At 39.7% G+C, this 26,420-nt stretch overlaps 1 protein-coding gene across 4 annotated transcripts in view; it reads left to right on the top strand.

Moving 5' to 3' along the window:
* The window catches only part of arap2 (ArfGAP with RhoGAP domain, ankyrin repeat and PH domain 2), a 171,445-nt gene extending 148,139 nt beyond the window's left edge, over positions 1–23,306 (top strand). For 3 of the 4 annotated variants that reach the window (XM_084924105.1, XM_084924103.1, XM_084924104.1), the window contains exons 25-33: positions 2,914–2,988; positions 4,812–4,929; positions 7,842–7,964; positions 9,834–9,967; positions 12,253–12,335; positions 15,984–16,016; positions 18,674–18,737; positions 20,643–20,765; positions 21,660–23,306. In XM_084924105.1, the coding sequence (XP_084780231.1) occupies positions 2,914–2,988; positions 4,812–4,929; positions 7,842–7,964; positions 9,834–9,967; positions 12,253–12,335; positions 15,984–16,016; positions 18,674–18,737; positions 20,643–20,765; positions 21,660–22,118 (1,212 nt within the window). In that variant the 3' untranslated portion in view covers positions 22,119–23,306. The remainder of the gene's footprint in view (positions 1–2,913; positions 2,989–4,811; positions 4,930–7,841; positions 7,965–9,833; positions 9,968–12,252; positions 12,336–15,983; positions 16,017–18,673; positions 18,738–20,642; positions 20,766–21,659) is intronic. The other variant, XM_084924106.1, reaches the window with a different exon arrangement.
* Positions 23,307–26,420: the final 3,114 nt, after the last annotated feature.

Raw genomic sequence — 26,420 nt, 5'->3', positions numbered from 1 at the left:
GTGACCTCCTGGATGAGCCGTTGATGCTCTTGGAGTATTTTTGGTAGGTTGGTCACTCCTGGGAAGGTTCACCACCAGAGATGGACAGTAACGCATTAGTCACATGTTACTGTAAGCCGATTACTTTTTTCAAGTAACAAGTAATGTAAGGCAGCGGTCCCCAACCGGTACCGGTCCGTGAGTCGTTTGGTACCGGGCCGCGAGAGTAGAGGCTCAGGTGTGAAATGTATGGTTTTCAGGGTTTTTATCGGTTTTCAGCGTTATTTTGTTATCGTTTTTATCGTTAACTCTGTTTTCCTGGGTCTTTTCACGTGTGTTATGAATAAATCTTCTTTTTTTCGGTACCGGTACTAGTTTTATTTTGTTGTATTTATCCGCCGCACCTTAAAGGCCGGTCCATGAAAATATTGTCGGGCACAAACCGGTCCGTGGCACAAAAAAGGTTGGGGACCGCTGATGTAAGGGATTACTATTGTAATTAGATTCCTGTTACTTTCCGGTAAGCACCCTGCGTTACTGCGTTACTAAACCATCATGATTTTGTTTGTGAGAGTGCCTCCTGACAACAACGTAAGCACGTGCGACATCCGTGGCAACAACAGATGTGTGTAGATCAAAAATGGATAATATGGAGTGTTGGAGAGAGTACGGCCATGTAGCGTTTAAAGCGTGGACGTACTGACATTTCTTTAAGTTTTAGTTGACAAAAACGTTATAGTGTCCGCTGTACAGTCTGCGTGGGAAGAAAACTTCTTTCTACAGGGAAAAATTTACCTTCAAATCGGAGCAAGCACCTAGCAAGCCGCGACAGGAATGTGAAATTCACAGAGAAACCCCCGGATCCTCCCACTGACATGACCGCTATGGCACCGGGCAAATCTCTGCCTGCTCTACTCCTGCCAAACGGGAAAATAGATTTAAGAGCGACTGAACTTAGTGCCATTGAATCTTTGATTTTATTTATTTTTTGCTGTCTCCAAAAGTTGATTCTGTTCATCTGGACGTAGCGTTTTGTGGGAGAAACGTTTCGTCACTCATCCAGGTAACTTCTTCAGTCTCAGCTGACTGCAGGTTTTCCCCAATCTTATAAACAGTACATTTGCATAATGACTGAAACCAGCCCACTGAAGGAACGCTGGGCTGGGAGGTCAGTTCCTTAATCATAATTATGCAAATTCTCATGAAACGTTTCTCCCACAAAACGCTACGTCCAGATGAACAGAATCAACTTTTGGAGATTTACTTTCCTGGATGATTGAGAATGCATCAAGAAGATTTTTTGCTGTGTTTTACTTGCATCTATGTGAAAGAGCGAGTGTAAACACAAAAAATAATTTTATTTTATATCCTGGAATATGCAGAAAATAGGTTTAAATGTTAAACAAATTTCTTCAAGGCATATAATTTAATTTTTGCTTGATGCAACATGCATAAAATTTAAAAGATTAAAACTCATTAAACAATTTTAAAAAAAGGCTTTCCATTTGATTCAATTTTATGTGATGGATTATGTATAAAAATAGAATTGGGCTGAAAGGTCTATTGCTTTGTTTATATATTTAGGTCGTGTATCTTGTTTTGAAAATCTAACTTAGTAACTAATTACTTTTTTCAAGCACTTTTACCAACACTGTTCACCACTGTTCCAAGTTTTCTCAATTTGTGGAGTTATTATTAATTGACCCAAAGAAAACAGCCCCCACAACATTATGCCAACAGTAGCCTGAACCATTGGTATAAGGCAGGTATAAGTCGTTTTGTTTATGACAAATTTTGACTCTACTATCTGAAATTTGCAGCAGAAATCAAGACTCATCAGACTAGGTAACATTTTTACAAATTTTAATCATCTAGTTTTGATGAGCTTGTGTTAATTATATCCTTATTTTCTTGTTCTTAGCTGACTGAAGCCCGACAAACCTGCTTTTTAAAACTTTATTTGTAAGGCACAGCCAATCACAAGAGGCTCGGTATAAATGGAGGGTAGCCTTAAAAGGGTAAATGCTGTTTATGAACTGAGGGGTTGCACTGAGGCCCAGTATAAGATAAATATTTTTGAACTGTGAATCATTCAAAACCAATCAAGTAGGACCCAAGAACAGAATAGCTGGAGATTAGTGTAATCTGAGCTGTGTCGAGATTGGAAACGATGACGACAACTGAGAGCTGTTTTGTTCAGCGTTCAGATGTATGCCATGGGAATAGATATCACTGTATATGCTGTATATGAATACCAGCAGAGTAAATATCTGCCTTTAAAACCACCTACATTTTCAAATAAAGGTGAATAAACACATAGCATTGTGATTTAAAAATGTCAGGTTTCACTTCCCAAACAGCAGCATTTTGTAAAGGCTTTTACCCCGAATAAACATATTTCCTTTTCTTTTGTGTGGTGGTATTTCACTCGCACAAGACTCAAAGGATACAAAAAAAAAAGTCAGTGGCTGAAAACCCATCTCTCTCTCTCTCTGGGTTCATTCACACACTTGTGTTTTTTTTTCTCCATTGCCATAATAACACATGAAAATATCTTTAGGTGCTTCTTCAAAATATTTTTAAACTGACAGCGCACTTAAAGTTAACACCTGAGGAAAGCATTTCGGTTGCGGTGTAGGTGAAACATTCGTCTTTCTCTCCCACCTTTCCGAGCGCGCCTGTCTCACACATGTTCTCTTTATTTAGCCGGGTTTTGCATTCCATTAGTGCTACCGGGATTCTGTTTGCCTCCGGCTCTGAAAACGACCTTTGCTTTTTCAAAAATCCTCCAACCATTTCTCGCCTTTCTCTCCATTTACATTCATGCCACACAGGAGCAGAAATTTAGAAGAAAATGATTCCAATTAATCGTGCTTCATCGATGTTGGGATTCAGCTGATGTGACTCTTTTTGCCTCTGTTTTTCCCTCCTCAGTTTGCTCCGGCTGGGGACTTGATCTTTGAGGTGTACCTGGAGAAGAGAGAGCCAGAGAAATGCTGCTTAATCAAGGTGAGAGTGTGTATATCCATACTGCTCCTGGTGTGTATTTGTGTGTGTATGTGCACCTGCTTTCCCAAAGGTCCTGGTAGTGAGGTGAAAAAATGGGGAAGGGGATGGAGGCAGGTGAAGCTGGAGAAAGGATGAGGGTGGAAAGACTGAGAGGCGAGGGTGGATGATGGAATTGGGCCGAGACGTCCGTGGTTTAACCTGATGGGAGTACCGCACATACGAACTAATCAAGAGACATTTGACTTAATTGTCTGAGTAATTGCATTTTATGAGGCATATAGGCCTGTGCAAGTTAGGGAGGATTTTTTTTTATTGTTTTTGTGTTTGTTAACAGGGTGACAGCAGAGCTCCAAGGGCGCACAGGGTTACAGAGCAGCACTAAGCAGCGCAGTTTAACATTAATTCTTCATTTGTCTCTGTGGAGGAAAGTGGTGCGTTTCCTTAGTTCAGTGCTGTTCATAAAGAGTCTACTATGTAAACTGTGCGCTGTGTACATAACTGAGTCGGATAGTTGTGTAATAAATGGTGCACGTTAAGCAGTGAAAGGCTCTTTCAAGACAAAGATGGTTGAAGGCATCGAGACTGATCCACAGAGCTTATGATCTAACCCAGGGGTGGGCAACTCCAGGCCTCGAGGGCTGGTGTCCCTGCAGGTTTTAGGTTTTTTGAACCTAACACAGCTGATTTAAATGGCTAAATTAGCTCCTCAACATGTCCTGAAGTTCTCCAGAGGTCTGGTAACGAACTAATCATGTGATTCAGGTGTGTTGACCCAAGGTGAGATCTAAAACCTGCAGGACACCGGCCCACAAGGCCTGGAATTGCCCACCCCTGATCTAACCTTTTATATGCACAGTTTGCTTACTTTGTGTGATCGTTTATGGGCTCAAAATGTGGTCATAAATATTTTGTATGTGTAAAAAAGATTTGTGTGTGCGTAAAAAAGATTTGTATGTGTAAAAAAGATTTGTGTGTGGACTTAGCCCAAAAAAAACCCTGCAAGTTACAAGTACGAATTGTGACCCTATTTTTCTTCCTTTCATCTGATTGGTCAATGTCATGTCAATCACAAATGTAACAATCCAATCAGAGAACAGATGGGTTTGGCTGTCGGAGGGGCGCTTTTTTGAACTGCAGGTCCTTGAAGGGTAATACAGTTTGAAGCTGGAGGATCTCTATATAAATATCCGATAGCAGCTAGGTCCCCTAACTTTCAGCAGCTGTTGAAAGGATAAAGTTGTGCTATATCAGTGGTTAGAAATACCATTATTACTTTAGGATTAGTTTAACACAAAGTCAGGGCTGACCCAGGACCATTGCTGTGAGTCACAGTGCGCAACATAAAAGTCCTTTCACATCGGACGCAGGATGTGCTGCTAATGCTAACGGCTAACTAAAAGCAAAGGATCCAGAATTTGTTGCGCTGGCTGCTGGGCTCTGTGGGTTTTTGCAGCAGCTCTACCTGTACTAGATGCACCTGCTCCTTGTCTTTTCTATCTCTGACTTTATGTCCTCTACAAGAGTTTCTGTTTTTTTTGCTGGTTCTTCAAATGTTCAATAAAAACATGTATGCTAATTCATAACGAAGAAAGCTTTGTAATGAAGACTGTCATTTCCAAAACACTGAGACAAGTCCACACACAAATCTTTTTTACGCACACACAAATCTTTTTTACGCACACACAAATCTTTTTTACGCATACACAAATCTTTTTTACGCACACACAAATCTTTTTTACACATACAAATCTTTTTTACAAGTACAAAATATTTATGACCACATTTTGAGCCCATAATCGTTTCCCTTTATGCATTCATGGTAGGTCTCCCCCAGCATGCGGCCCACTGAGCTTGCAGAAACGGCGCTGAATATGAAGAACGTCGCCGTTAACGCCGATGACTTTTGGACCACCTTTGAAGTCATTGAAAATGGAGAGCTAGGTATGTCAGGTTACTAACCACTAAACTTCCTTCTTAGAAATGTTTGAGTATTTTCACAAAAAACTCACAGGAGTTTGAATATACCAATGGACTTTATCTTAGGCATTGCAATGTGATAATATGATAGGAAAGTCTGGTTAAAAATTTCAATTTATTTCAGTTGTATTTATAGGACGCCTCAAGGTGCTTTATATTGTAAGTTAGAGACCCTAAAATAATACAGAAAAAACCTCAACAGTCACACGACCCCCTGTGAGCAAGCACTTGGCGACAGTAGGAAGGAAAAACTCCATATAAGACAGAATAAGTCTACTGTTAGTTTGGGACTGAAGGGGGTCAAGTTGGCAATTTCCTGTTTCCCTGTTGTACAGAGACACATCCCAGACAAGTTGCTCTTATTTGGAGACTGTTTTGAGACTGGTTGCCTCCTACCTGCGCAATGTCGTTGCGATTGATAGTAGCAGCTACTTGTAATTGGTTGAATGTGAAACATTTCAAACCAACAGCCTTTCCTAGTAAGAAGGAGATTTTTTGTTATTTTTCACTTCAATGTGTCGAAGTCATAAGTTTATTTTTCCTGTGAAGTAAGCATAGAAAGCAAGCTTTTTTGTCCTCGACTTACTTGAAGGTATTTTTATTTGCTGCCTTATTTACAAGTCACTTTTAGTTTTTATTTTATTTTTTAGTCTTGGTTGGTTTGCCAGTATATATTGCCATCAGCATATATACTGAGGTTTGCTGTGATTTGTAAATGGTGCAGTCACATAGTTTGTCACTATGTGCAGCACATGTAGCACAGTATGCAGACATGGCGTGGGCATGAGTAATAGCTTGAGAAGTCACTACCTACTTACACACCCGTGCACACTGGGAAATTAGCCAATCATCAGATTTTATGTCTGTTTCTTGTTTGGCTTGATTTAAATTGTAGACGATCTGAGGGGCCGTATCAAGGCCCAGCAGAGCCCAAGAATAAAAGCATTCAGCTGGAAATGAGTATAATGTCTCTAACTATTGAACCTCACTCCACTGTAACTTGTCTGTTACTTTAATCAGCTTTTAAATATAACATATAGCTCTTTCCCTCAGATTATCCAAACTTGTGCAACAACACTTCACTAATTGCGACTTCTTAGAATCCATCTGAAGGAAATAACCTAATACTGAAGAAGCACCTCTTTAGCAATAAGTACTTTTTGTTGGGATGAAAAGGTCATTTATCCTTTAACTGAAATGCTACATTCACAAAGACAGAAGTTTTTATGCGCACTGATCTTTGTGAAGACTTTTGCCTTTGACATTAACGTCGGTTAATGTCACGAGGTAATTTACACATGCTATGGATGTTATTATCATATGCAATTTCCCGTCTTTTTCTTTTAACCCAGCTTCTGCTTTCATTCCTCAGTGCTATCATTTGGCTTTGACTCCAGACTGCTAAAACTTTTATACACCTGCTGCATTACAACTAAAGGACACTTTTTCTCTGTGACCTCTAAATTTTTTGAGTAAAATGTGAACTTACGTTATAAACGAAATGAAAGTTTCCCTCTAAACTTTTCTGCCGTCACGGTCTCCGTCGGTCCAATTAACATTGCATCACCTTTCAAGTGGCCATTTCCATTTAGGGGCACATACAAAGATCACACTTCCTCTTATCCGAGGACCTTGTGAGAGACTATGCTATCTCTAATGAACCAGCGCCTGTGAACGCGGCAGCACGCAGGGAAATTAGCCAAGCATCGTCAGTTTGATATGCACATAAATGAATCATCCTTACCGTCATACGTCATAAATTGCCTTCATCTTTCCTGCATGATCAACCTAGAAAGATGACCCACCTCATCTTGCATTAATATGCACTGAGGCCGCCTCACGCACTACACGTGCTGCATTTGATCATAACGCGGTATACGTCAAGAACAGGGCGGGGGCCTACAGACGAAGTTGAGCTTTGTCGCGAAGTTGCTTAGCTTGCGCTCCCCCGTGCACGTCACGGAGCAGTTCACTGAAAGTTTACACCTTACTCTTGTGTTTGTTTTCCTCTTCACAAAGTTACAGAGGACGAGCCGTCCTCTTCTAAAAATGAAGGTGTGTTGAATGCTGAATATATTTGCTGAAGGTTCAGCATATTTTCTATGCCAAAACAATATGTCTGTGGAACAGTAAATAGTTAAGCAATTTCGAAGGCGGTAGCGTGACAGGTTTTGCTCGTAAAAGCATAAAGGAGGGAGGGGAAGTGCGTTAATTAGCCATTTTGGAATATAGCTACCGATAAACACTGTTATCGAGGACAATAAACAGAAAAGGGGAGCTAATATTTGTGGGGAAATGAGGAACTAATTCCATGGCCTGGGCCTGCAGAGATTCCAGGGAGAAGATAAGCCCATTGTTATGAATAGGTTATGCCATTGTGGCTCTTTTTTTCCCCTTCCTCCCTTTTTTTTAATTTTTTTTAAATTTTTTTTAAAACCTCCTTTGGTTACGAAAAACAGGGGAGTGTAGAGATGGAAGCATCGGAGCAGGGGTGGTGGTACACAAATTATCTTCCTTTTTTTGGCTGATAGCATGTACCCTGTTCGCCAATTAAGAAGAGATAATAGGTCTATTTTGCACATGAGTGTGTTTTTATAATCAGGCCCTGATATGCTGTAGATAATTTAATCTGTTCTGTGATGAAACTGGGGGGGAAACAACATAATTTTGTTATTTAGCTAACTGGAGTTTGTCATGGATTTTATGATGTGGTTTTGTTTTGTGTGTTTATAATTCGTGTGAGATGAGAGAACACAAAAGACTTTTGTGACCACTTTGTCTTCACATCCCTGCCATCTTTGCCATACTTTAGCTTTAATCATTTCTCTGTTTCTGAGCTAAATTATTATTAATTAATTCATGTATTTTTTTAACAGAGCGACCGTTGCACCACAGCGAGAAGATTCTTGAGCAGGTGTTGGAGTGGAGCTCCTTGGACTACCCCAGCTCTGCTTTTCTTGTTATAAAGAAGTTTGTAGGTTTCAAACTTCTTGGGGAAGGTAGAGTATGCTGTAGATGTTACAAAAGAAGAAGCAGCTGTTCCATATCTTGTTATCCAGCATTACTATTTCTCAGATCATCATTATTCCTCAACAGCTCATTTGTTCATTTATTGATGACTGTTTTTTATATTATAATAGTTTAGTTTAAACTCATAATACCCAGCCATGTGCTTTTTTGTGCTTTTACTCCAGGGTAGTACAAGTACAACACTTTTGTTCATAGTATTTGTTCATAAAAGTAATGAAATTGTATGATTAACACAGGGGTAGGCAACTCCAGGCCTGAAGTGCTGGTGACCTGCAGGTTTTAGATCTCACCCTGGGTCAACACACCTGAATCAAATGATTAGTTCCAGGCCTCTGGAGAACTTCAGCGGTCAGACAGGTGTCCTTTGGTAATTTAGCAATTTGAATCACTGTGTTGGATCAAGGACGCATCTAAAACTTGCAGGACACCGGCACTGGAGGCCTGGAGTTACCTACCCCTGGATTAGCATATCAGTACATGAATGAAGGCTTTGAGATTGGGTGCATACACTCTTTGATGAAGAACAACTCAAAAAGTGTCTTTATTTATTTAAAAAACCAGAAAACTAAGTCTTACTGCTTTCATAGAAAGTATTTTAGTTATAGTTAAGTATCAGCCATGTGCTGCTAATCAAATGCACTTGACCATCTCATCATCGGCAAGTGTGAGCATTGAAAGGTAAAACAGATGTGTGTTAACAAAATGCTAAGCAGAAACGATCTTAATGAAGCAATTGTTGCTGCCCATCATTCTGGGAAGAGTTATAAAGACATTTCCAACCAATTTGAAGTCCATCATTCTAGAGTGAGAGATTATTAGATTATTTACAAGTGGAAACATTCAAGGGCTAAATGTCAGACTCTACAGGAGTCAATTAGCATGTTAAATGTTAAAGTTCATGAAAGAACATTTAGAAAAAGTCTCAACGAGCATGGCCTGTTTTCAGGTTCGGTAGAGGATGCACCTTTTCCCTTAAAAGAACATGGCAGCATAGTTTAGGTTTATAAAGTTGCATCGAAACAAACCACAAAACTTCTGTTCTTTGGACAAAGTGGAGATGTTTGACCATAATGCACAGCACAATATTTGAAGGAAACCAATTGTATTTTAGCTGTATTTAAATCAATTCAGACTGTAAGTAAGTATAGCTTGAAGCTAATGCTAACCCTGTTGTTGCTATTAGCCACAATTAATAAGTGGTCTAAACATCAAGCTAAAGCAGTTGATAGGCCAGGTACTTTCAGTTCTAGGAAATAGTTTGATGAAAATTAAACAGAGTAAAAATGGCAGCTAAAAATAAAGCAATAAAATAAATAAACCATTGCACTAAATAAATGAGTTAACATTTAAAAATAAGTACAACGTATTTAGTTACAGTTTATGGTGTTAGAGCTGTAAGTATTACATAAAAGGATATAGGTATATGAAATTACAGTGGACAATAACTACAGGTGGTTAGCTAAGTAATTAAATAGTGATTGATAAAAGTCATGTATATATTTGACTGTAACCCCCAAAATTCAAACTTGTACGTGGTTATAGATGCAAACATGTTACAGTTTGTTAGCTAAAGTGAATGGATATGTAGTTGGAGCAGGCAGACACAGTAACAGGTAGATGCCCTTCAGTGAGTACAGTTTTAGTTTAGTTTGGACAAAATGTGCAGCTTGTGTTGTGGTAGTATCCAACCAAACCTGATTATTATATGTTAAAAACATATATTTTACTGAATTAAAAGCATTCATTAAAAATAAATACAGGTCAACAGATTTGTGAGCGAACCCAGAACCCCTTGAATTCTCTGTTTTCCAATACAGCGTTTCACTGTTTCACAACAGATCAGAAGCATTTTCTGAAAGGCGACTATCTGAAGTTCAGTGACGGATGCTCCAAACTGCTGTCAGGGCACAAATTTCAGGACAAGTATGTTGTGCTTCATTCAGAGAAGCTGCTGCTCTACAGGGATATCAAAGTAAGTACACTTTCGCCTTAATCTGCTGTCACATTTACAGCAAACACTCACCGCCATGGAAACACAGTGTCTCCGGCGAACAGAGTGCGCCATTAATCCCGGGGTAATTTAAAAGGTTATGGAGCTGCTCAAGAAAGCCAAAATGTGTTTGAATGGAGCCGATACGACTACGACCGAAACAGACCAAAAATCTAGCCGGTCTGCGCTTCGTCTCCCCGGCAACGTGTTTGTCTCAAGGTTCCAAATTTTCAAATTAAGAAGGAAAATTTTTTTTAAAAAGGGAAAGAATGCGACGTGTGCTTCAGAGACAACCAGCAGGACCGAGCTCCCTAGAGGGCTTTTCCTCTCAGCACATTTCTGCAGAAACATAGGATTCGTAAAGGAGTGTGAAGAAGTGTTAATAATTGATGGGGGTGCAGTAGTTCTGGCAGTAGGCTTGGGTGGTGAGGGGTAGGTGGGAGGGGGAAATGGATAAGGTTGGCGTTGTGTGTACGGGGAGGTGTACTTTCACTGAAAGCTTCATTTATTTATTTATTTATTTTAAGGTCGCACCAGAGTAGCTAATTACTGCATAAATGCAGGGGAAATTAGAAGTGTTACTGGAACTTAATTGATATTCCTTGGCCTCTGCAATTACTGCCAGGTCTGTACTTAGTGCAGATTATGCTGGATGAAACACTGAATGTGTGGTGGGTTGTGATGTGTAGGTGTCAGAGGCAAAGCTACAACTTTGATTTCGCTCGCTTTGTTCTCTTTCACTTTGTTCTTTGTCAGTTGGAAGAAGAGGTTTTTGCCGGTAATGATTTGTGTTGCGATTCTGTGGAATGGCACTTGTTGTCATTTTATTGTAGTTTTAATTATTTCAGCAAATTTAATTATTTTTCCCCCTTGAATTTAGATAATTATTCCAAACAATATGCAGTTTTTCCTTTGTACGCCTCCATTCTGGTGACAGCTGGCAGACGGGGGCATCATGTTTTGGTCCATCCGTCAGTCCATCTGACCATCCACCCATCGTCTTGAATCCGACATATGTCGAATGCCTAGAGGGGATTCTTAAAATATGACATAAGCATTCACTTTGGCTTGAGGAAAAACTGATTAGATTACGGTTGTCAAAGGTCAAGGTACATGCGACCTCACATTCTGGCCTCACGTCCGTCTCATCCTTTTGAGCGCTTCATCCTGGGAGGACCTGGAGGGAATTTAATCATGTATGGTGCAAGCTTTCTCTTAGACTCAAGCGAACTGATTTGATAGTTCGAGGTCACAGTGACCTCACAAAACACGGTTTGGCCCAGAACTCAAATATTTATACACGAATTATGACAAAGGTTCCTGCTAATATTAGAAAATAAGGAGGTTTTATATCCAAAATGTCAAAGGTGAGCTCTGCTGTGCCATCGTCTATGTTCTGCAGTAACACTTTCCTGACCATTATTCAACACCATCAGGAACAGAGTATTCACCCATTGGCCACTTTATTAGGCACGTCTCGCTGGTACCGACCTGGACTCCTTTTTGCCTTCAGGACTACCTTAAGTCAGAGATTTTGCCCCATGTTGACACGGCATTATCGCACATTTGGTGCAGATTTAACATTCATGATGTGAATGTCCTGTTCCACCACATCCCAAAGGTGCTCTGTTGGATTAAGATCTGGTGACTGTGGAGGATGTTTGACCCTACCATGTGACTGTAACATCGAGACTTATCAGACCAGGCAACATTTTCCACATTTTATTGTTCAATGTTAACTGTTACTGTTTGGGTCTTCATGTGCCTCAAGGTTCAACGTGTTTTCTATTCAGAGATGCTCATGTCCATAAAGAGAGGCTATTTGAGCTACTGTTTCCTTCCTATCAGTTCAAAGCTGTCTGGTCATTCTCCTCTGACATCAAGACGTCGTTTTTTTCCCGAGAACTGCCGCTCGTGTTATATTGGTATTTTCTCATTTCCAGACCATTCTCTGTAAACCCTAGAGATGGTTGTGTGGGAAAATCCCCAGCAGATCAGCAGTGTCTGAAATACTCTGACCAGCATGTGTGGTACCATTTAAAATCACTTAAACTACCTTTAGTCTTCATTCTGTTGCTCAGTTTCATCTACATGCTTAAATAAATTGAGTGGCTGCCACATGATTGGCTCATTAGATATTTGCATTAACAAGTAGCTGAACAGGTGTACCTATAAAAATGGCCATGAGTGTCTCTGTGTTTGTTGCTGAATGCAGTCTTTGCTGTGCCACCTTACCTGCTCAAAGTGTGTTTGGTTTGGTTTTGCAGAGCGCTAAAGCCGAGAAAACAATCCCACTGAAGGATGTGAAGTGTTACCTGGGCCTGAAGAAGAGGCTCAAACCTCCAACCAAGTAAGCAGCACTCACACATCCTGTATAATAAAACATCCTCCTTAAAATTATACGATTGAGAGAAGGATTTACCCTTTTTTTTTTTCTCCTGTACTGGAATAATGTAAACATCCTAATTCGCAGTCTTGTATACACGTCTTGATTTGGTGCATGCTGTTAGTTTTCATCTTCACTGTTGATTAGCGAGTACAGCTGCAGTGGAATTAATGTGAAAGCACTGCTTTTAATACCTGATGCTAGGTTGTTTAAAGCGAGCAATAAACTGGGGAGAAAACACAAATCCACTTTCTTAAAACCACAGGACAAAATGCCTAGAAGCAAAAATGTAAATAGTACACCGTGGTATTTAATTCATTGGTTTCGTGAGGGAGATTTTATTTTTTTTTGTTTTGGTTCTTTGACTGTTTAAGTGAAATGCATCCGCATCTCTGCTGATAAAATTACAGCTGCAAATGGACAAAACTAATTTGGAATAGCGGAATAGGTTTTAGTCATAACATAGAGTAAAGCATCTTCTGCAGCCTGTATAATTCCAGGAAAATGGATGTTCTGCCTTCCAGCCTGTGGTGAAGTCCTGTGTTGTGCCGCTAATGTGCATTTATTAATTTGCACCATTGTGTAATTGTTCCGCCACCGAAGGGCCTTCATTGCCTCAGAGATTTTACCGAAAAAACACAGGTCGCTTTCTCTCTTCCACCGGTAAAACAACAGTGGCACAAATTCTCTGCTGAATCGCAGACACAACTGCCTGTGTCACCGGGGTCAGGCAACAAATACAAAGCAGATTTTGTGATTTTTCCAAACCCCCCGTGGCCATTTTTCTGGCATATTTGCATGTGGGTAAGTCATCTTTACCAAAAACGGATGCTGCATCGTCACAATCACGATCATTCGATCCAGCGTTTTGAGTTTTAATATATTTTTATGTTCATGGTTTATGTTAAAGTTCATTAGCTTATCTAAGTTCATTTCTATTTTGCCTATGTTGCCCTGTTAAAGTTTGTTTATTCGAATCCCCTTGTGTCTTCACCCCTGTGTTTAAGTCTCCCTCGCCCTTCATGTGTTTCTGCGTCTCATTATGTTTCCTGTTTTATTTTGAAGAGGTCTGGTGTCACATGTTCATTGTGTTTTGTTTTACTTCCCCTGTGGCATCATTATGTTGATTCTAATCAGCTGTTTCCCCATGTATTTCCACTTCCCCTGATCACCTCCTATGCGTATTTAGTCTGTGCGTTTTCATTTAGTCCTTGTCAAGTCATTTGTTGAGTTCTTGTCATTTTTCCATGCCTCTGTGTTTGCAGGTTTTTCCATGTTCAGATTTTTAATTGTGTTCAAGGTTTTGTTCTTTGTCTATTGTGTTTAGCATTTAGTTTTTCCCAGTTCTAGTTAGTTTCCTGTCAGTGTGCATCTGCGTTTTTGTGCCATTTTGTAGTATTTCCAAGCCACAAATAAAAGTCTCACGTTTTCTTAAATTATAGTTTAATTCCAAGTGTCTGCATTTGAGTCCTCTTCCTCCCTCCACACATGCGTACATTCTTACCAAATCAGTCCTCATGGAAGTGACGCTGTATTTCCTCTTTCCCTTCCTCTACCCTCAAAGTTTTGCCACCCACCCCTCCCCTAAAACCAGGGATGTCAAACTGATTTTACATCGTGGGTCACATACACCTCACTTCAATCTTAAATGGGACCAGTGAAACTCTCCTTTCTGTCAGTGTAAAGAAGTTTAACTACACATTAGTCCCTGACATATTTTAATATGTGAACAAGAAGGACAATTTCAACAGTACTTCAGTTTTTCCACATGATAAAGAAATGCTGCTGTAATCTGAAATCTTTCAGTCTTAAATTGTAAGAAGTAAATGTGTAAAATTACAGGAAGAAATCCTGGCAGCTCAATGCCCAGATGGTCCTGTTATTATAAAACAGAAAGCTTCTGTTAATTCATAGAAAATGTCCTTATTTCTGTGGACACATTGTGAAAAACAAACAAAACCGAAAACAGACATTTTTATAGTCAATAGTGAAAAGACGGGAATGTTTCTGTTATTTAATTGTTTATCTATTACTTTGGTGTAGCATGAAGAGCCATACGAGAGGTCTTTGTTAGTATGAAAAGCTGCAGCACTTCTAACTAAAAGTAAAAAAATGTATGCCTACCTTTACATTTTCCAAATGCATCCAGTGTGGCCGGATTAGAGTCATTCCCAGGCCATTTCTGGCCCTCAGGCCTTATGTTTGACATCCATGCCCAAGACCCTCCTGACCCCATCTTATTTTTCACTGTAATGAAATTGATTAAATGTAATTGCGTTTTAACAAATACAAATTATTAAACTCGGTTCCCGCAAGTAGAAAAACATTGCCGCCACTGTTTTACTTTAATGATCCTCTGTTATTGGAATTGATGACACATGCCAGCGCCGCAGCATTTCTTGTTGGTCAAACAAAGAGGACATTTATTCTATATTTCACATCGCGCGATTATAATTCCTCATAATTTTCCCCGTGTCGGACTGTCGAGTCGAACAAAAAAAAAAAGTGAGAAATGAGCCCAGACAACGATTGTCTGCATTACGAAGTCCTTCAGGGCGAGGAAAACCGGATAAGAGAGCAGGAGTGGGAGATGGAGAGATGAGGGAAAAGAGGGACAGATGCAGAAAGATGCAGAAAGATGCAGGCTGGTATCATATACTGTTGAGTGGGCTGTGGGAGAAGTCATACAGCGAATAAAGAAATAAAGACAGAGTGCTGAGGAGAATGGAGAGAGTCGTAGTGAGAGGGTTAGTAAGAGGCAGCGCTCCAGTACCTCATTAGGTTGAGGTCTATTTGTGAGCGGCCTACTGCTGGGCTGGATCTGCTGCCCTCACTCACAGGAGTGGTGCTCCAGGCTGCTGGCTCTCTCCAACCCCTCTCTCTCTTCGCTTTGTTCTTCTCCCTACTTTTCTGCTTCTTTTCAGCTGCTGCTGCAAAGGTTTTTGAGGAAAGCGCATTCTCTAGGAAGGTGGTCTTTTCACCTTATGTTACCCCCGCGTAGGTTAATTTACACCGAAGCGCACACGTATCCGTGTATCGATAGGCTTTTGAGTGCATGGAAATGGTGGCGTGTGGGGAGAGGGTCGTTCCTTTTAGCTAATACTGCAGCTTGTCGCAGTAAACCGTGTTCATGCGATCATCTGTTTTTACCCCCAGCAGATTCGCTCACCGCTCCAGCATGTCAGAAGTTCTGTGTCTTTTGCAGCCCTCCTAACAAAATATACTTTAAGGCTTATAGGTGAACAGCGTGTGCTCTGTGTATTGTACAGTTTGGCCCAGAGCATATTGATGTCTGCTCATGCATAAACATGTGGGCTGAAACTGCACTAATTAGCTTAATTAATTCCACTGTTTGGCACCCAGTGTTTGCTGGGAACTCTCTTTCCTCTTTGGATGTTCGTGAAAAGGTTTTGACCTTCTACTATCTTTACAGTACTTTCTCAAGTTGTTTAAAGTTGTTTATGTGAAGTGGGATTTTTGAACGTTCACCGTTTCTTTTAGAGAAACTTGTGAACCCTGTTTTTGAATTATACCAGTATGCAGGAAATTGCAAATTTAGACTTGCAGAATCCCAATTTCCAAGTCTGAGCTGTCTCTTCCCTCTTTTCACAGCTGGGGCTTCACCATCTGCACTGATAAACAATTGTGAGTAACACACTGACGTTCTATGAGTCGTGGTTTGTACGTTTTACCCTTTTCTGCTTTAAACTCTCTCCAAAACAGAAAGAATCTAATAGTTAGAATCACACTTTATTTATTAATTTGATCAGATTTTTTACCATTTTTTTTAATACCTGTGATGGTAACCTTATAAGCTCCTGAAAGATTTAAGCAAGTGCTCTTCATTCCCTTAATGTCAAAGCATGTCAGCGTTTAAAACCTCGGTGAGGAAATGAAGCATAATTATCCTGATCACAAAAACGAGTAATGTCCTCTAACTGTTAGCAACTACCAGTAACATTAAGTCAACGTGCTAGCTTCTAGTTCATCTTTTCATAGCTGTCTGTCAAACTAATCTCTGTAAGCAGGTATTAACATGTAGAATCAGTAGACATGGGGCTAGGGATGTTTACCGAAAACCTGGTGTTATACAGGCTTCAGGTCTTAACTGGAGCATCGATACACTCCAGTGTTATTGGTACTGCTTTCAGTAGTGGAAGAACGTAAGAAAATTAATTCATTATTGCTACAAAAAACATAATTTTTCACATTTTTATTTGACTAGCTTTGACTAGCTTACATGGCAGTAGGTCTTTTAGCAAGTAAAGAAGGAAACGAGCAGTTCTTTGAAACATTCGACAAAGGTCCATCACATTTAGACAAAAAAAGTGCACGTTTGATGTCCTAGAATCGAAAATATGAACATGAAATAATGATTAAAAGTAAGTTGTTAGTAACCTGATATGGGCGTGTGCTTCAGAAATCCCCAGTTTCAGCTTCAGACGAGTGAATTGGAGGCTATGGTGAAAATGATGTTAGAGGACAATAAATGTCAGAAAAATCAGTATGTTAGTTTGAGGTGAAGCGTGACAGAGTTTTTGTTGGTGCACTTGCATCCACGTAAACCCCAACCCCCCCCCCCCCCCCCCGCCACCACTCCGACTTCACACCCAAATAAACTCATGAGATCCACATAACTTCACTTGCCTACCTGACAAAATCTGCTACAACATTATGTAGTATCTGTTATTAATTAGATTCTTTCTTTCTTTCTGCAAAAAGTACTGATAAGAATACAAATAAACTCCCATCCACCCTGTGCAGAGCAAATACCGAATGTTTCCTGTCTGACAATGTTTGGACTATAAGTTAAGGTTTAGGTACGAGTGATTATTACCCAGTGCTGATTATATGTTGAATTTAAAGCCTTCATTATATGGGGAATATGGATTTTCACATAATCGAGTATTCAGCCAAGCTATAGTCAAAATAGTTAAAATATTATATTACAGTCCTGCAGAAGATACAAAATTACAGTGATTGCACATTAATTCAGTGAATTTTATTTGATGTTAATTTTATCTGTGGATGTGGTGAAACACACACTTCTGCTTTAACCTTCATGTTAATTAGTCCCTCACCAAACTTTCTGCTGTAGTTTTATCAGCGTGAATGCAGCAGTTGAATGCCAAGAGTAACATCCTATATATGTATGGCCACATGACTTTGTTACAGTGCTGTGAAAAAGTATTTTCTCCATTCCTGATTGTCTTTGTTTTTTGCATATTTGTCACCCTTATTTGATTCATATCATTAAACATTCGCAAAAGGTAACCAGAGTAAGTACTAAATTCAGTTTTTAAATAAAGAGTTCAGTTTTTAGGGGCAGGGGGGGTAAGGTCCCATAATACCAACTGACCTTGTTAAATCGTTAATTTATTGGGATTACGACATTTTTAGGAAAGCTGAGTTCAGTTTCAGTAGCCACTCCCAGGGCTGACTACTGTCAGACCTGCTGAGGTCAGAGTTCATGATTCATCAATAAGAAAAGCGATTGGGCAAAAATTGCATCCATGGGAGAGAACAAGGAGAAAAACATTGGTGACCTTGTTTCACATTTACCAAAAAAACGTCTTGATGATCTCAGAGACTTTTGGTAAAATATTCTGTGGACTGATGAGACAAAAGGTGAACTTTTTGGAGGGGCTGAGTCCCATTACATGTGGAATAAAACTAACACAGCATTTTAGAAAAAACCCATCATACAGCAGTCAAACATGGTGGTGGTAGTGTGACACGGTCTGGGGCTGCTTTGCTGCTTCAGGACGACTTGCTGTAACCGTGAATTCTGCTCTATATCAGACAAGATCTGAAGCACACCAGTCAGTCCACCTCTGAATGGGTCAAAGAAACATTGAGGTTTGCAGCGGTCTATTCAAAGTCTGGACTCAAATCAGATTGAGATGCTTTGACCTGACCTAAAATGGGCCGTTCATGGTCGAAAATCCACCAATGTGACTCAAAGCAATTCTGTAATGATGAGTACTGTATGTTTTATTTCTCTTTTAATAATAGCAAACCTGGAGTACAGTGCATGACAGGTATTACTTTAAACCTTCATCCAAGATTATTTCTCACAAAACTAATCGTTGCTGCTTATATAGACTTTGTTAATGCAGATTCACAGAATCAAAGGTGCAGCTATGGCGCAGTCTTTTATTTATTTTTTTATTCGGTGATCCCCTCAGAAGAAATTGTGTCCACTGCTGTGACTCACCAAGTTCAGCTGCCTGATTAAAATGGGTGTGAAAATAATGAGGTGGAAATCAGCGACTGATGTGACCAAGCTTTCTCCTCCTCAGGCATTTCTGCTGCGACAAGAGGGAGACGCAGGTCAACTGGGTGACAGACATCATCAGGATGAAGGTAAGATGACGCGCAACTAGAGAGGAAGTTAAAACAGGAGCGAGGAATTCTCTCATGCAGACGCTCGATAAGGCAATTTAATGAGTAGACGCTGAAGTGTGCGGCGTAGCTGCAGGACTGCAGGAGAACTATGTGCATCCCTCTCTAAGCCTTTTATTGCGGTGTCGTGAGCCAAAAATATCAGTGAATGTGACATGCACACTGTGGACATATCCTCCTCCTTTTCTCTTCCATATTTGGATGAAAAATACCCTCAAATACAGACAGAATAAATCATCTTTTTTTTTTTTTTTTTTTTTACAATCCATATCTCAGAACAAGGAGATATGATAAATCATATATTTTTCTCCCAATCATCCTTTTCCTTTGTACGGTAGGCAGACAAAAATACATAAACAGGGGAGAGAACTGTAAAGTTTTCGAGGTCACTCAGCAATAACATAAATCACTTTATGTGGAAAAGCTGTGAGAATAAGGTCAAGGCGACTGTAACAATCACATTGTGGTACTTAGCCTCCAGATAGAGCTAAGTGTTGTCGCTGTCAGTCGCTGACACAGCACATATGACATAAATAATGCAGGGCAAAGCAAACCAAGGGGAGAACAGCTACGCACGTGTCATAATCTTGTATTAATTTTCACTCTCGCAGTCATTTCTGCCCCCCTCCAAGAGAAACGGCGTCTTATTTTCTCATTAGACTCAACACTGGTGTCTATTTTTTGCTCATTTTCAAGTAAAAGACCAAAGTTGAACTTCACACTCGTCCTTAACTGAAAGATCGAAGGAAGATTTGCCAGCTCTGTATTGTATGCTCAGCACATTTCATCTGTATTAGCACTCTGGCTGTCTCCCTTTATGGGAACCCGTCTGCAGCAAAGTGTTGTTTATCACAGGTGCTTGCTGTAAAAGCCTTTTAGTGCCTTAGTTTGGGTTAGAAAGTAAAAAGGGCAACACTGTCGGGGAGAGATTGATCTAAAGGGGAAGGTAATTTTTGTCTGTTGTTTCTAAGTGTTTCAAGGTGTTTATTTCAGTGGACTTTCCCCCTCCTCCTCGCTCTTTGCAGAAGCTCTTTGCTCTGCAACAACTAAATCTATAGCAGACCGGAGCCGGCTAAAAATATTAGAATTCTCTTCCCAAATCCGCTAAATATCAGGATTGTCAGCTTCCAACACAAAGGCTTGAGGGAAGGACGCGGGACTTGTGGGAAGGGCAGAGAGAAAGTCGACGGAAAGCACTTGTTCTTGATTTCCCTTACCTTACCTGTTAGCGAGCATTGTGCTCCAACAGTTTCCATAGCAACTGGCGATGGAGGACCTCATTCTGAAGCAAGGTAGAATGGGTGATGGCGGGTGTTCGAGAGTTGGGGGAGGGTGTAAAGGTCCAAGGACAGGTCCTGGCATTGATGAAATAAGGATTTGTTTCACGGTGATTTAAAAGGAGACATTGTTGAAGAGAAAGTTTAGCCGGAGATCAGAGCGCAGCCAGACAGCTGTACTGGAACAGAGTATCATCATTCTTTGACTTCCCCTCATTATTAAAGATGCTTGTCTCAGTCTGACTGAAAACTGAACCGGCACGTAGATATTTTAGACTAAGGAGCAATATCATGCTTTTTATTAATTATTCATACTTTCAAAAACAAATGTTGTTGCTGACAGTTCTGTTTCTCTTTTCTTTCCTTCCTTCATTCTCACACAGTCAAGGGCAGCCATCCAGCTTTTAGTGCGTCTTGGAGTCATCATTAGTCTATTCATTCATGTTATTCCTCATCTGCTCCATTTTACTGCACAGGTTTTATACATGCAGAGCTGGACCTTAAAGAGCATACAAAGACAATAAATGAAAATAAAGTTGTTTTAAATGATATTTAACCTGTTTTCATGATGTCTGCCTTGTGCCTTCAGTATGGTTCTGACCTTCATGCATCCACCAACTCAAAAGAAATGGCAGATTACAAATCCACCAGAGGTGGAGCTCTAACTGAAGGGAGCAAGGTGCTGCCTCAGAACCTCAACTCTAGCAAACAGGTGAGGAACTCAATGTTTTTTTTTACCCCTCAGCCATAAAAGGCTGATGGGGGGTATTGTTGTGGTTGGCAGCGTGGGCACCTGACTTTGTGAACACAAGAATGTAGGATTTTCAAATTGATACCAAAGGTGCATCTACTAAAAAGCTCAGATGACTTCAAATCTCTGTAACATCGACCTCAAGGTCCTCTGACCCTGATCCCAAGGTCAAAGGTCATGTTTTCTGAAAATCTTGTGAATGTAATAACTCAGAAAAGAAGTTACTTTGGATTTTCACATTTATGCCATAGGTGTATCTACTATGAGTTAGAGGAGTGGGGCTGGTGGATTTTTCTTATTCTCTTATTTGCTACCATGGTTAGGTTGGAAAGAAATTGCTCAGTATTAATATTATTATTATTTCAAGAGAGTATTCATAGCAGTTTCAAAATATGGCTATGTTTGCCATCAGACCATGCTTCCATTTTTCTTTTACTGCTTAGTTCATGGTCACAGGTAGTCTGGAGCTCACACCACCTGCCACAGAGCAGAAGACGCACAATCTCATATCCTCGTGTTGGTGTTGTTCCTACATCAGAGTAAAAATATTAGTCCAGGATCAGTATTCCTGCAGACCAGTCACCATACACATAATAACACCAAATCCCTAAGATATCAGATTAACATGATTGGTCAGTTGTCGTGTTCATCCTAGACCAACATTATTATGATGATACAGAAACAACACCAACACGGGGCTATCTGATAGACTGTGAAAAACTTTAGTTTTATTTAGCTTTAGCTTTTTATTTAGCTTTAGTTTTATTCTTGTCATCATGCATCATGCTATGAGTGATTATAAGACTGAAGTGTCTGTGGTTTCACTACATCTATATCTGCCATGTTTACCTACAGACAACCGAAAGGAGAGTTTCTCTTGGAGCTCTTGGAGATGGAGAATGGAGGCCCGCCAAGGATCCTAGTCCCCACTTCAAGTCCAACACCATAGGTGCTCCAAAGTCCAGTACCATGGGTGTTCCAAAATCCAACCCCATAGCTGTTCCAAAGTCCAACCCCATAGCTGTTCCAAAGTCCAACACCATAGGTGCTCCAAAGTCCAACGAACCATTCAAACCCCCAGCAATCCCAAGCAGAAGAACTTCAGTGGATGTTTGCCTGCCTCTACGGCTCCCGTCACCATCTTCTTCCAGACACATGCAGCCCATGCCTTTGCCCGTTCTCCCTCAAAGCAGCTGTAAGACGGTCAATAAAAGACCTGCTCTGGGTGGGGAAGCTATACTCCCTCCAAATCTGCTGAATGAACTCAACTCTGTCCTGAACAAGACTGGTCGCACTAACAAGAACAATGACTGACAGGAGGAGACATGAGGGGGAAATTACATAAAGTATCATGATCATTTCTGAAAGACTACACAGTATTAATGAAAAGAGAACAAGTTGCTTTCATGAGCGATGATCACAGTCTGACCTGAGCTTTTGAACTTGTATATATATGGAGATGGTGATGCACATGGGTATGTGCAAAACAGGTGCAGGAGACTGCAAAGGTCACGCAAACCTCAGCTGGCCATGGCGCTGACCCAAGCACTACAAATTAAGATTTATATACCACTGTTTGAAAGCTAGAGAAAGTTACGTAAATATGTTCTGCTATCAAACTCAGAAGTTTCTGGAAACATTTCCAAATGCTTATGCAATGTCTTTTTTTTCCAGCTAAAGCCTTGCCAAAGAATTTGCAACTATACTTTTATTTTTACAGGCAGGAGCCTGCTGTTACCTTACAGCGGCCATTCCCAAAGTCAATAGTGCTGCGGGCCACTTAAAAAATAGAAAATCCCATGGGGCCAACCAATAATAAATCTTTCTCTAATCAAAATACAAGTGAAAGTAATATATTTTTTGGATAATTTTAATTTAAAAAAAAAAACAGCAAAGGCTGCTAATTCTGCGCAGTCATATGCAAAGTTTTTTGGACAATGTGTGTAATGAGTAATATCACAAATTAGCCACCTCCTCTTACCAGTTGTAATTCACTTTTATAGAAATAAATACTACAGTTACATATTTATATAAATGTAACGTCAAAGCTAAATTTTCGTTATTATTGCTCCCCACCTGCAGCACCATGGCAGTCCACCAGGGGGCTGCAGGGAATCGTGGCCTTACAGGACAACATTACTCCTGGATATGTACAGCACTGCCAAGATAATAATACAATCATGCATGTTGGTGCACAAAAAGCTGATTTGGTGTGCACAAGTCGGTAATGGTTTTAAATAGAAGTACGATACAATATTAGCTGGCTGTGGCACACAGGCCAAAGTGTTAGGTACCTTTATTTATTTGTAGTTGCTTTTATGGTTCTAGCAGTTTTTGTACCACTGTAACTGTTACAACTGTAACTGAACTGTAGCCCCACTGGCAGTGTTTTTGAAGCCTAAGATTATGTGCCATACCATTTTCAAACTTTGCAGGGGGCCGCCACCAAATGTCAAATTAATGTACAGCATAACAATATAAATAAATGTGCTAAAACATTTAGTGAAGTTGCACATTCATGTTTAGCGTTTTCATAGACATTACGTGGTTAATTTGTTCCTGGACTGATCCTGGACTAACATTTTGCTAGCTTGTTTCTATGGGTTATCTTTTTTTCTGGTGTTTTAAGAAGAAAAAAGACCTGAAAACAGAAAATATCAGCATGATGATGCAAGAGATCATAATCTCATGACCACATTCAAAACAGAAGCAATTTTTAGCAATAACATATAGGTGATTCAAATAGAATACAATAAATATAAATGAGAAGTGATTCAAATGCTAACCAAAATAAATAAAAGTGCATCAATGGAACTGAACATGCAGATAATAGAATTGAAGTTGGTTTGTATTAATCACTGATTATCAGAAAGATGGATCCATCTGTGTGGAGGAAGTGGTTGAAAGCATCTTTAGTGTGTTCTGATGTGTCTTTAGGTTATACCAGCTGACTGCTTCTTAAAGATCTGTGTGTCCTCCTGGGTATAAATTCGTCTAGGGATTGTCTGAACTGTATGTATGCCTGAGATTATTGAGTGACCTATAAACAAGTAGCAGCTCTCTCAATGTCTTCACTGGGAGTCAGTGTAAACATCAGTATTGTGCTCAGTTCTTTTGGTTCTTGTTAGAGCTCTTGCAGCAGCTTTCTGACAGAGCTGTAGATGTCTAAAGATATTTTAGGGAGACTGGAGAAAATCCCTTTAAAGCATATTGATTTGGTTATTAATATGATGTTGCTTGGCCCTAAATCGCCAAAATATGTAACTTGGACTTTTGTCTTTGCAGTCAAAGTGAGAAAAATACAATAATTTATGTCATTAACTAACTCTGACTCTCATTTAAGTTTATGGGTCTGTAGTGCTTATGGGTGCTGAAAGACTCGAGTATGTTTAGTGCACCTTAAATAGCTTAAAAAAACAACAACTACTACAAAAACTATGTGACATTGTGTGTTATCCAGCTGGAAGCATCCACCAAAAGATGCGTACACTGTGGTTATAAACAGGTGGACAAGGTCAGCAACAATACTCAGGTAGGCCGTGGTGTTTAAATGATAAGTTGGTGCTAAGGGTCCCAAAATACCCCTCACACCACTACATTACCTGAACATGGCCTGAACTGTTGATACAAGGCAGAATGGATACATGCTTTCATGTTGTTTACACCACCCTCTGACCCAACCACCTGAATGTCGCAGCAGAAGTCGAGACTCATCAGATCAGGCAATGTTTTTTCAGTTTTCTCGTCCAATTTTGGTGAAGTTGTGTGAATTGTAGCCTCAGTTCCCTTCTACTCTAGCCCATCTACCTTAAGGTTTGATATATTGTATGTTCAGAGGTACTGTTCTGAGCAAGAACATGTCAGTAGATCAGCAGTTTCTGAAATATTCAAACCAGCATCGTTGGCACCAACACTAGTGCTACATTCAAAGTTACTTACCGTAAGTCACCTTTCTTCCCCATTTTGACACTCAGTTCGAACTTCAGCAGGCTGTCTTGAATATACCTACATGCACTGAGTTCCTGCCATGTGATTAGCTGATTATAAGTTTGTGTTACACAGGAGTTGTGCAGGTGATAAGTAAGTAAATAATTAGGTTGCCGGAGAGTCGAATAAAAAGTAGTGGCCCGAGAATCGAACCCTGTGGGACTCCACATGTCCCGGTCACATTCTGATATGTGATGTGATGCTTGCTCATAGACAGCCATCTGATTGCTGGGATTTTTCTATATTATTGCAGGCTCTTGACCTTGGAACATAAAGCACATTATGGCAACTGTTGCTGTCATTTGGTTCTATAGCAATAAAACTGAATTGAATTGAAATTGATATAAATCTATTTTTTTAAATATAAATTGCTACAATGTATCTCATACCTGAAAGATGTGCTCTGAGGATTAAACCAGAAAACACCTCATTTACAAGTCTGCCAAAAATTATTTTATTGTCCACAGTAATAAAATGCTGTACTTAGATAAAGCATTACTACAATTTATGTTTTGTCAAAATGAGAATAGGGCAGTAGCTTTTAACACCTTTTAATAGAGTGACCTCCGTGATTATGACTGAAGCCTGAGCAAAAGATTTCTCCAAAAAGACCCACTGTGTATTCAAAACGTTCAAGTTCAGTCAAAAAAAGCTCTCTTTGTATTGCTGCTATGGAACAATGAGCTATCTAGATGATGACTGGATATACATACACATTTATGGACACCTTTTATGAAGCTCAAGACCAAATAAATGTTGTACGTAACACTTGTTACTAACCAGCAGAAAACATTCATAAATTGAGAAGCGGTGCAGTCTCTCTCTCTCGTGTCACGGCTGCATCTGTTGTGTGGCGCAAATTAAACATTTCTATCTTTGCCAAAAGTTCTGGCTAAAAATTACCTTTCCTGTGTTTCCACAGAAATACAGATGGTGGGAACAGTGGAGATGGCAGAAGTGTCAGTGTGAGACTGTAACAGAATTGGAGATTCTCTCTTTTCTTTCACATAAATTGTCATCTCTCTACTTTTTGCAGCGAGAAAACTATAACTACAGGCAGATCCATCGGATAATTAAAGTTATTTAATATGAGTGAATTTGCTGGTAGAGATGTGGTATTAAAAAAATTATAAACATCAGTGTTTAATGATAATTACCATCATTCCTTTCAGGTTTATTATGCTTTTTTTTTTAAGCGTTTTCTTTTTTTCATGTTCAGTTGCTGAAAGCTCACATCTGCTCTCTTCTGGTTTATAAAACAGAATAATTTAAGCTCTCGCATGGTAAATCTTCTCCGAATATCTAAAGATTTAAAAATCCACTGAGCAGATATCCCCTGTATACTCAGCTGTAATCTATGTTCATCTCTGTGAGCTTTAAGAGATGCTAACCAAGAGCCACAAAGAGTAACTCAACTCATGTTTTGGATTCCTGTGACCAAAAAAAAGACTTTTAAAAAAAAAATCTTTGACTTATTCATATGTAATTATTAGGGGTGCAACGATACACACAATTCACGGTTCGGTTCGGTTCGATACAAAAAAAAATGTTCATGCCTTTTTAATTTGTCATTTATTAAAATTATAAATATATATTTTAACTCAAAAGTACAGTTTTTAAATTTAATGT

The sequence above is a fragment of the Perissodus microlepis genome, chromosome 3 (assembly GCF_051167445.1).
Source record: "Perissodus microlepis isolate ML-2025 ecotype Zambia chromosome 3, ASM5116744v1, whole genome shotgun sequence".
Classification (NCBI taxonomy): domain Eukaryota; kingdom Metazoa; phylum Chordata; class Actinopteri; order Cichliformes; family Cichlidae; genus Perissodus; species Perissodus microlepis.
This window is presented reverse-complemented; position numbering and strand designations above follow the sequence as displayed.